The 12,170-nt window shown below is 38.8% G+C and overlaps 1 protein-coding gene across 1 annotated transcript; it reads left to right on the plus strand.

The window, feature by feature from the left end:
- Positions 1–1,466: 1,466 nt before the first annotated feature.
- Positions 1,467–11,805, plus strand: LOC139156097 (low-density lipoprotein receptor-related protein 8-like). The gene is made up of 6 exons (XM_070731412.1): positions 1,467–1,690; positions 4,166–4,367; positions 5,502–5,666; positions 7,164–7,364; positions 8,777–8,952; positions 11,691–11,805. The coding sequence occupies exons 2-6, from the start codon at positions 4,170–4,172 to the stop codon at positions 11,719–11,721; spliced, it is 771 nt and encodes a 256-aa protein (XP_070587513.1). The 5' UTR covers positions 1,467–1,690; positions 4,166–4,169; the 3' UTR covers positions 11,722–11,805.
- The last annotated feature ends 365 nt before the right edge of the window (positions 11,806–12,170 follow it).

Genomic DNA, 12,170 nt, shown 5'->3' on the forward strand with positions numbered 1-12,170 from the left:
TGACGTGATTGCAATTTATATTAAAATTAACTAGTTTTGTCTTTGCCATAGGTTCCGAGCCATTACTGCTAGTTGCAGTTCAGTTTGACTTAATTGTATTCGGAATAAGGACCATGAAAGAGGATGTTGTCATGAGAGTCGATCATGACTTCATTATCTTTTCCATTGACTACGATTTCGTATCCGAGACTGTCTTTTGGATGAATCTCAATGCAGACAGTATTAATTGGATTGATATGCAAACCAAGGAAAAGGGAATTCTAATAAAAGGTGGGTCTTGATATATTTTCAGTTGTTTAGACAGTTTTTAATAAGTTAGTGGCTTAGGACAAAACTAATCGTAACTTTGGCAAGTCAAATAAACTATTGGTAGAACTCCTATTTGACTGTTGAAGCTGACTCACACTCTCACATGCTTAGGAAGCTTCACAGGTTCACCCGAGACAAGGTGAAAGTCAAATCCACTTACACTTAAACAGAAAAAAAGCTAAGGAAAAATTGAGTGCTCATATTTCTAAACTGATACTTTTAACAAAATAATTTTAAGAAACAGCAATACCAGGTGGATTCACACACCTAATCCTGCCTGCAAGTTTTAGATGACAGACTGAAGGAAAGATTTCATCAAGTTCCTCCAGGAAGAAAACATACAAGTTGACAAAGTCCCATATGACAGATGATGTTATCCTACTAAAGTCCCTCATGAATGGCATAGGAATAATATGTGTCACTTGGGACAATTGCTCAGAAGGCCAACAATCCCTTGCTGTAGAGTTGATGATGGTTGAAATCTGCAGCTTATTTATTTATTTTTATTTATTTTGTCCAATACACAATACATATTGAGGCGAATAGACATGAAGTATTATATATAAAGAAAAGATATGAAAATAGAGGAGAAGATATATGAAAGGGAGAAAAGATATATGATATATGGGATAAGGAGAGACAATTGGACAGGGGACGAAAGGCACACTGGTGCACTTATTTACTTCCCTTACTGACCTCTTAGGAACCTGGAGAGGTCAATCGTGGATAGTCTAAGGGAGAAATGTTGGGGGTTAGGGGTTGACACTATTGAGTCCGGTAATGAGTTTGAGCTTCTATGAGCTTCTAGTCTATAAATGTAAAGATTCTTCCAGTGTACACTAAGAGAGAGACAGTAACAGCAGAACTGACCCCTAAAAAAGCATCCTTTTGTGTCTATTGGTCAACTATGAGTATTTTTGAGGATTGTCTAAGAAGATGGATTTCAAGCACAATTAACACTGAACAATTTACCAATAACAGTCGTAACTGTTCAGCCTTAAACCAGAGATATTCTGCACAAAACCCTCTGAACAGGATGTCTTTTCCCTTATATGGCTATTTAAAAAAACAATTTGTAATAAAATTTTGCTTTTCAATTACTGACTTCATAGGAGATGTTGGCTGATATTTCCCATTCACATGTTTGTAAATCTTAACAATAGACAGTTCATTTCTATCATTTCAAACATTGGATTGCAGGCATCAAATCTGACAGTATAGCAGTGGACTGGTTAGGAAGGAACCTTTACTGGACTGATGGTATCTCAGGACAGATCTTGGCTACATAGTTGAATACCACTTGGAAGGGAAATCCTGTCTATACAGTGGTTCTTGAGGATCTGGAGCAACCACAGTCATTAGTTCTCCACCCACTGGATAGGTAAGCCTTTTCTATTTTGCTTGGGCTTGTTGGAATGGTTCAAAAGAATTAGGAATAGATCTCAGAAACAAGATGGATAGATGAGTCCATTGAGTCGCTAATGTTGTCTTTTTAGAGAAGATATTTCAGTGGGGGATGACTTGAAAACACTGTCTGAGCTCATGTTGATATGTGGTCAGGTCTGTCCAGTTACGGTATACGATTGAATCGTAATTGATAAGGCAAATGGATATTTTTAGAGAGAAGAAACTAGGAGTACAGTTCTATTGATTCTGCTTGATTTATTTATTATTTATTAAATTTATATGCTGCCCAACTCACTTTACAAAGTGATCCTGGGCAATTAACCATGAAAGTGATAAATATTCAAATATTAACCACAGTAGACACAAAATTTTAAAAACCAAAGGCAAGATTGTTCGCAGCTTTTGATATTCTGATCATCAAATTTATTTGGCCTGCTGTGTAACAGTTGTTTGTTTTGTCCAGTACACAATAATACACAATGAGGGTTAGAGAGGATATAATCAGGTAGAATGTATTAAAGGGGGAATAGAGGAGAAAATAAAGGAGTGAAATATAACTATGAGAGAATAGCAGGAAAAGATATAGGTATAGAAGAGAAGATATATGAGATACAGGAGAGACAATAGGGCAGGGGACAGTAGGCACTCTGGTGCACTTATGTACGCCCCTTACTGACCTCTTATGAACTTGGTGAGGTTAGGCCGTGCCCCATAAAAGCACTGGATGAACATATACTGGCAGTTCATTTAATAAGGAGATTCCACTCTTTTCCTGGGATTATTCAGTGTCTGTAACGGTTTCATCATTAGGCTTATGATGCCCAGTTTACATTCCCTTGACATCAGAGTCAAGTGAAGCTTCTCCACACTTGAATGTGATGGGATAGGTGAGAAATACTCAGCTGAAGTTGAATCCCGAAGGATTGTTTTGTGGACAACGTGGAATTGTCTACCTGGGACTGGCTGCAGCCTTCTGAAGGAGTAGATGCATGACTTGAACTTTCCCTATGTCTTTTTTCAGATTCACCTAATTTACTAGCTATGGCAGTGTTTCTCAACCTTGGCCACTTGAAGATATCTGGACTTCAACTCCCAGAAGTCCCCAGCCAGCGAATGCTGGCTGGGGAATTCTGGGAGTTGAAGTCCAAATATCTTCAAGTGGCCAAGGTTGGGAAACACTGAGCTAGGGTAGGACAGAGCTATGTATACAAGGCATCCCTGAATTGAGCTTCACCAGAGAGCAAGATGCTGTTACAGATTGGAAGAGGCTGCCACATAGGACTAGCAAGCATAACACACTATTTTGAAGACACACACTGGCTACCAGTATGCTATCAGGCAGAGTCCCTGGAACTTGTCATATGAAGCACTGTGTGGCTAAGCCAGAGCGCCTGATAGTGTGCCTTTCCTCATACCTTCCTGTTTATCTAGTTAAGAGCTAGAAAAGATGCATTTTTAAGATGGTTCAAAATGGCTGGATATTAGCTTGATCTGAAGAGGGTATTTTTTAGCACAAGGTTGCAGCATTCCCTCCCTTTGAATAAAGGTTGCAGTGAGCCTTTTAAACCTACAAGCCAATTTAATATGTATTGACCCTGCTCTGCAGTCTGGTTTAGTATTGTTTCATGTTTTAAAGTTTAAATTTTAACAACATTTTAATATCTTTCTTGGGACTTTTTATTGAATCATCATTATTTTTTATTAAGATAGCTTCTTGCTCTTCTCCTTTATTGGTAAGAGGACTAAATTAGAGTCTATAATACCATGTTGCACTACTTGAAGCTCTTCAATTTTGCCTTAATTTTGTTAGTCACCTTGCTTACTCTTAGCTGCAGAAATACACATGTGCACACACACAAACACATGGAGTATAATATGCACATGGGATAGAAATGACCCTTAGCTTGGGAATGGAATAGAATCTCAAAATGAAAACTTGTCTCAGATTACCAAAAATTTTAAATGATGTAGATGCAAAATAATAAACAATGTTTTTATTTAGTTTGGCTCTAATACTATTTAAAGGCAAATGCAATGGCCCATTTGAAGGGTTAGGCTTAGACCCCAGATGTATTAAGCTTTAACAGAGTAGTCTACACTCCCCCAAGCTCCATGCTTAATGGGAGCCACGGTATATGATGCCACGATTGTGCTGAAACTGTAGATCTGATTCATGATTGGATAAAAAGAGAGTGGTGATCTAACTTTAAATTCCAAAGAATGTAGGATTTATATGAAGAGACATTAATCAAAAGAATTCTGATACTAATGTTTCCCTAGATTGAAATCATCTGAAATACTAGTGGGTCTTCTTGTCTGGTACCCTAAATAAAATGTACAATGAAGGCCATCTAACTTGGTGGTCAATAACTCTTCTAGAAAGCATTGTAAGCCATAGTAGTTGAATTCCATTCTAAAAATATATGTCACATTATCCTCTCTTTCCTAGATTTATGTACTGGTGTGAAATAGGCGTTGAATCCATAATCAAGAAAGCAGGGATGGAGGGAAGTAATAAAGAAGTGATAATTGATAATGGACTTGGTTGGCCCACAAGCCTAGCCATTGATTTCTTGAGCTGGAGAATTTTCTGGTCTGATGACAAGTTTCACTCCATTGGCTCAGCCTCTTTGGATGGTAGCGATATGAAGGTATTGCCAACTATATGTACATAACGTTTATGGAAGCAGGCAAGAATTTATTTGAGTTCTTTGTTTTAAACCAGAGGTGTCAAACTCAATTTCATTGAGGGCCGTATCGGGGCTGTATTTGACCTCGGGGCGGGGTGGGAGAGGCCAGGATGGGTGTGGCCAGCTCAATGTCACTCCTGTGATGGCCCAAGCACTCTGCCAGCAAAAACAGGCTCCTGAGTTCCGTTTTCAGCTGTCATTCATTCATTCATTCATTCATTCATTCATTCATTCATTCATTCATTCATTTATTCATTAGATTTGTATGCCGCCCCTCTCCATAGACTCGGGGCGGCTAACAACAATAATAAAACAATATGTACAAATCTAATATTTAAGTTAATTTTTTTAAAAAACCCTTATTTGAGAAACCAATCATACAAACAGACATACCATGCATAAATTTTATAAGCCTAGGGGGAGGAAATATCTCAGTTCCCCCATGCCTGACGACAGAGGTGGGTTTTAAGGAGCTTACGAAAGGCAAGGAGGGTGGAGGCAACTCTGATCTCTGGGGAGAGTTGGTTCCAGAGGGTCAGGGCCGCCACAGAGAAGGCTCTTCCCCTGGGTCCCGCCAAATGGCATTGTTTAGTCGAGGGGACCCGGAGAAGGCCAACTCTGTGGGACCTAACTGGTCGCTGGGATTCGTGCGGCAGACGGTGGTCATGGCCTCTTGCAACAGAGCCCTGTTTTCACTGGCAAAAGGTTGCAGAAGGCCGTGGCAGCCCAAACCGGAGCTTGGGAGCCTATTTTCATTGGCAGAAGCACCGAGGACTGATCCTTCACTGTTTCCAGGGTAGCCCCACAGACCAGATCTAAGTATCCTGTTGGCCACATCCGGCCCCCGGGCCTTGAATTTGACACCCCTGTTTTAAAGGAAAGTGTCAATTCTGATAATGTCATCATCTTGTTCTTTTCTGGGTAGCAGAAATAAATAAATAATAAATAATAATAATAATAATTTATTAGATTTGTATGCCACACTTCTTCGAAACTAGGGGAATGTGTCCAACTTCCAGATCTTTTAGTGTGTCTGAAAATAAAATCCCAGTCCCTGAGCTGTGATGCATCTCTTAACAATATTTTTTCCCTTAGATATTTCAGATGAATGAGATACATAGTCCTTTCTCAGTGAGTGTGTTTGAAGACTACATCTTTTGGTCTGACATGCAAACAAGGATAGTACAGAAGATAGACAAAAGGACAGCCAAAAATAGAACAGTTCTCCTAAAGAGTCATGGACAACCATATGGATTAAAGGTATTGCACAAGTAGTACACATTATGGAAAGGTTGATGACTGGAACAAGTGCCTATTTTTATTTTACTTGGCCAACGGCATGTCTCTAGCTTTAAATGAATAAATGTTAAGGCAGGTTTATTTGGCCTGGATCTTCAAATATGCATGAGCCATATCCATGAGCTTCAAAAAGTATGAGCCAAGCCCCATACTTTGTCAGACTAAAGCTGCGTCAATACTGATATTGTATTGTGTTTATATTGTAACTGATAATAGAATTTTGACCAGGAATAAGTCATTTATACGAAAAGCTACTGTTGGTCATAGCGTAATTTGTTCAGAATGGGACAATTCACCATAGCCAAGTCTCTGTGGCCATCTGACCATGGCTAACGTGCCGTGGGACAATTCACCTCGGGACAATTTAACAATTCAATTTAATTATTTTAAATACATAAAAATTATGTTTTCATTCACATTTCATTTTGTCCCTCCTTCTTCTTCTTCATTCCAGCAGAAGTCCCTCACTGAGCTAAGCTAGTTTCCCTAAATAATAATAATAATAATAATAATAATAATAATAATAATAATAATAATAATAATTTATTAGATTTGTATGCCGCCCCTTTCCGAGGACTATTGCAATAATTTCAAATTTAGGTATTTTTGCAACAATCTTGGCTTATTAAAATAAGTTTTATATGGTAGAATAAGAAACTTCATAAAATGGGGCAGAATTCCCTTGACAAATATCTGAGTTAGCAACAGAAATTTTGGACTAAATTGTAGTCGCAAGTCCGAGAACTTACCTGTAGTTCTAAAACTAACAGGATCTTTCATAAATCTTACGTTATTTCGGTCAACCTTTTCTTATTTCAGAAATTTCTCCTCTATTAATAGAACTGGTTTATTTCTTTTGCTCAATCTACCTTCATATGGGATAAATGAAAAAATAATGTTGATTGGTATTGAACATTAAGAAAACAAGGGTAACGTCAACCAGTATGCTTATAGTGACCATACACTTGATGGCAGAGAAGTGAAGGTGATAACACTGTTTAGTTTTCTTGGACTCATAAAGATGGTAGGAAAAAAGACTATGGCAATCGTGAAGAATACTAATATTTGAATGACATTGCTTGGCCTTTTTATTTTTTAATCTTTGTTATCAATGGTTTTTTTTCCTTTGATGATATATGGCTCTGAAGATTGAATGATGAGAAAGAAGATAGTCACATTCCAGTTATAGATTTGGAGACAGATCTAACAGTCCTATCAAATGAAAGAAAACACAGACAGTCATAAAGTGGATTGACTGCTTTTTTGAAATTATCTGGCTCTTGCCATCTGATGCAAGTAGACAATGGATGAAAATAGTGCAATATACTTTATTGTACATAGTATACACAGTCTGTGTTCCTTTAGTAATTTTTGTGGAGGAACATACAAAGTGCATAATAGAGATGCCCTGAAACTCCTGGTGTAACATTTTCATACTCTTGAAATTTTGGCTTTCAGGTGATGCATGAAGTTCTGCAGGCACCAGCCCCTAACCCATGTGTAGAAGTTGGATGTTCGTATATGTGCCTCTTAAGCCCCAGCAAAAAAGGAAGCTGCCATTGCCCGCCTGAATCTGTACTATCAAGTGATGGAAAGACCTGCATTCCATTAAAGGAGTCAGCATTCATGTTATTGGATGGCCAGACAGATGTTACACAGGTATTACTTTCAATTGGATAATAAAGAGAATGGTAGCTGCAAACCAGTGCGGGGTTGCTACCGGTTGGGCCCAGTATGGCAAACCAGTAGTAGTGGTGAGAGGCTCTGCCCACCCTCCAAAATGTCGTCAAAAAACACTCTGCAAATGTGCAGAAGTGTTACCCCTGCGCTCCCGTTTCTGAACTGGTAGCAGAGGTAAATAGAACCCACTACTATTGCAAAATAATTTTCCCAAATGAAATGTTCTTACAGCTGTTTAATAGGCTGGCACAGCAAAGTGGCTTCTATTTGAATTTTCCTTAGTAACAAGTACATTTATTTATTGATTTGATTTGATTTGATTTGATTTGATTGATTTGATTTGACTGCAGAGACGGGACTGATGAGATTGGATGTATGTAAACTTTCTCCATCTTGGTAGCTGGTGCAATAGTCTTGTTTTTTGAAGTGGTGGGAGGGATCTGTCTTTCTTAGGAGACATTAGCTTAACAGAGAGAAGTGCTGCAAAACAAGAGCCAAGTTACAATGACAGCAGTTCTATGTTAGTCTTTAAATGTTTTTAGTTTAATGTCCTATGGAGTTGAAATTTAAGGATATTGTGGGGCACCTCATTCTCACCATGCGCTGTTGCCATTTATTTCCATTTGTGCTTGCCAGATTGTTGCGCTCATGTTCTCCTTTTTTAAAAAAAATACAACTTTATTAAACTTATCAAAGTATAAAATAAAAATGGAAATGGAAACAATGGGCAAAGAGGGAAGGGGAAGAGAGAGAGAAGTGTAGGTTAAAGAGGAAAGGGAACAGCTACTGACAACTTCTCTTTTCTGCATACTAGAATAAAATATAACATTGCAGCCTCAAATTTCTACTTTTGCATACTTAATATGGACTAGCCTTTTCTAGAGCATACTTGTCTAATCAGCAAATCCCAAAGTCAAAATTTTTGGGGGGTTTTCAAAGTACATTTTATTGAATTTTTTCACATAAACACCCTCCCCCAAATATAATTTCAGTAATACACCTTGTCGTATTATATATTTTTCATATCTAAGGCTATTGTTTTTAACTTAAAGATTCTTATTTCTATTTACAATTTTATACGTGTTGTATATTACATTACAGGGTTTTGACCATCTCTGCTAATTCCATCAGTTTCCAGCCATTCTTCTTCCATTTCTTCCAGTTATGATATCTTTCTATTATTATGCATGGAGCATTCTCGCTTCTATCAACATCTAAAACAACAAAGTTCAAAATTCTTTGTTGACTTGTATTATTCTCCCCATACCCATTCCAAATCAATCAAAGGGAAAGTCGTATTGAATTTGGCTCATGCTTCATTAGATTTCAATGGTTATTTTATATATAATTGTGCTAAAACTAGAATCTTGAAGTCCTCTTTGCTTTTCCAGGTAAGCCCTGGAGCTGCCATAGCTATGAGTTTCAGTGTGGTGATACCTATGTCAATTACACTTTGGTCTGCAATGGGAAACCCGACTGCCAAGATGGAATGGATGAAGGCAACCATTGTGCCGTGCCATGTCAAAAACTGTGTGCTCACATTTGTTACAAGTCTCCTCATGGGCCTGTAAGTGAAGACCAGCATTAGAATGTTGATGATGCTTAGGATGATGCTTAAAAATGGATAACATAAGAACTGAAGAGTTGGCCTTCTCGGGTCCCGTCAACTAAAAATGTCGTTTGGCGGGCCCCAGGGGAAGAGCCTTCTCTGTGGCGGCCCCGGCCATCTGGAACCAGCTCCCCCCTGAGATTAGAACTGCCCCCACCCTCCTTGACTTTCGCAAGTTACTTAAGACCCACCTATATCGCCAGGCATGGGGGAACTAAGACATCTCCCCCAGGCTTATTATATTTCATGTTTGATGTGTATGTGCTGTATGGTTTTTAATTGTTGAGGTTTTTATATATTTTATTATTAGATTTGTTCCATTATTATACTGTTTTTATTACTGTTGTGAGCCGCCCCAAGTCTTCGGAGAGGGGCGGCATACAAATCTAATAAATTGAATTGAATTGAATTGTAGAAGGAAAAAAATGGGTTAAGGAGATTTGCTTCCTCCTAGGCCAGTGATGGCGAACCTTTTTTTCCTCGGGTGCCAAAATAGTGTGGGCGTGCACTATTGTGCATGCATGAGTGCCCACACCCATAATTCAATGCCTGTGGAGGGCAAAAACAGCTTCCCCTGTTCCCCGGAGGCCCTCTGGAGGCCAGAAATAGCCCATTTCCCAACTTCTGGTGGGCCCAGTAGGCTCATGTTTTGCCCTCCCCAGGCTCCAAAGGTTTCTCTGGAGCCAGAGGAAGGTAAAAACGCCCTCCTCCATTCTCCCTGGAAGCTCTCTGGAAGCCAAAAATGCCCTCCGAGAGCCTCTGGGTGAGCCAAAAATCAGCTGGCCAGCACACACATGTACTTTGGAGCTGAGCTAGGGCAACGGCTCGTGTGCCAGCAGATATGGCTCCGTGTGCTACCTGTCAAAGGTTCACCATCACTGTCCTAAGCTTTATGCTAAAATTCTTTCAAAATAGGAAAAATAGATAGCCATTCTCGAATAATAATACAATATGGACTTGTTGCTACTATTATAGCAAAAGGATAGTGATTGTAACCATGAAAAAATGGGAAATGTCGTATAAAATGCACTGGCGTATAAGACACAGCTTAAGTTTTGAGAGAGGAAAATAGGGGGGGGGGGGAACCCACCTACCAGGTATTCATCTGGCTAGCATCCTTAGTCTGGTCAGCCTCAACTCATTATTTTATCCCCTGGTTAGGGCTGAAAAAAATAATCTTCGGAGGGAGTAGCAATGAAAACAAACCTACAAAAACCTAGGGCTGGAATAAAAACTTTTTTGGAGAGAGTAGGAATGAAAAAAATCCTGCAAGCCAAGAAGATTGTTAGTAACTCATTAGGGGTGGGGGGAAAAAGCTTCAAAAAGCTACATTTGGAGTATAATATGCACCCAAATTTTCAGCCTCTTTTAGGCGGGGAAAGGGTACGCCTTATACTCTGAAAAATACAGTATTTGGGGAGAGGGTTATGACAGTATTAAAATGCAGAGGCATCTTGCTGGCAACAAAGATATATATAATCAAAGCAATAGTTTCCCCAGTTGTAATGTAAAAGCTGCATTATTGTTTGATTGGCTGAATAAAGAAGTAATACTTTCAAACTCTGGTTCTGGTTCCCATGTCTGAGAATAACCTGCATTGTGAGAACCATTAATATAAAACTAGATAAAAGAAAATAAGACTGTTCATTGAAACTGTTGGTAATTAAACTCCAACTATAAAATATTTTGAACAAGAAGTACAAAGGCAAGAGTTGTTGAAGTCTCAGATGGTTGGAAAAATCTGAGGCAGTAGAAAAAGAGACCAGAAAGGCTTCAGGAGTTAAATTATCTTGTTGATGACCTAATCATAATTTGATTAGAACTTGCTGATAGATAATCCTGGTGAGATGATTACTATTAAATCATAAAAAGTCATCAAGCAATGGAAGCAGATTGAAAGTGTAATCTAACAGCAGCAGGGGTGGGTTCTGGATCCTTTTGCTGCCAATTCGCTCAGGGTTGTACCGTACGCGTGCGCCCTCAGCAATAAAAAAAAATAGCTGCTGCGCATGTGCAGAAACAAAATCCAAGATGGTGGCACCCAAGGAGACACCAACAGAACTGGTTCTGTGACATCATCACTAAGTTAAAGTACCAATTAGAACCGGTAGGAACCCACCTCTGAACAGCAGGGGTATCCAACCTTGGCAACTTTAAAACCTGTGGACTTCAACTCCCAGAATTCCACCAACAAATAGCTCTTGAAGTTGCCAAGGTTGGACACCCCCTTCCTTAGAGCAAGAGAATAAGACTAAATGCAAGTGTTTTAAAAGAAAACCGGAAACCATCTCTTTATATCTTTGGGTTTTTTTCTTTCTTGATTTTTCTTTCATTTTCTGTTATCACTTTCCCCTTTTCTTTTTCTTTAAATGTGAATTGTTTTACTTTGTAAAAAAAATTCTTTAGTGAAACATAATTTTTTGGGGGGGGAACCCCAATGCCTTCAAATGTATTACTTAAGCGCATACTTGCAAATTAAATCTCAATTTGTATTTGGACTCTGTGTTTCCAGAGAATCAACCCTGGAGGGCAGAGTGAGGAGAAGGAGAAATAGTTGTTATTACTTAAGCGCAAATTAAATCTCAATTTGTATTTGGACTCTGTGTTTCCAGAAGCAACCCTTGGAGGGCAGAGTAAGGAGAAGGAGAAATAGTGAAACTTTACATAGGTAATAACGCCTGTTTTCTAATTTTCAGCAATGTGCTTGCAATGAGGGGTTCATCTTAAGAAATGATGGGCGCTCTTGCAAAGACATCAATGAATGCAAAGAGTTGGCAGTTGATAAATGTAGCCAGACCTGTGTCAATACAGAAGGCGGTTACTCCTGCACATGCCACCCTGGATATCAACTGGAGCCCGATAACCACACATGTAAAGTAATAGGTAGGTTTATTCCTGTCCACTGATTGGCTTTCCATTGATTCTCTTTAGGATTCAAATTTAGGGTTTAATGCGTAATTTTTTGTGTGAAGTCAAATATGTAACATAGAAAACTTTGCCTTCTGGGTAAGAAGTCTTGAAATAAGTCACTCTGGCTTCACACTATTAAGCTGGAGGGATGTATTGAGAGATATGAAAGCTGTTACATAGATAAATGTAGATAATAAATGTAGATAAATGTAGATGCTGTCAAAGTCCCTGATGAAGACAATGTCTTCAAAGGGGCTAAGAGCAAC

The sequence above is a fragment of the Erythrolamprus reginae genome, unplaced genomic scaffold, assembly GCF_031021105.1.
Source record: "Erythrolamprus reginae isolate rEryReg1 unplaced genomic scaffold, rEryReg1.hap1 scaffold_276, whole genome shotgun sequence".
NCBI classification, from domain to species: domain Eukaryota; kingdom Metazoa; phylum Chordata; class Lepidosauria; order Squamata; family Dipsadidae; genus Erythrolamprus; species Erythrolamprus reginae.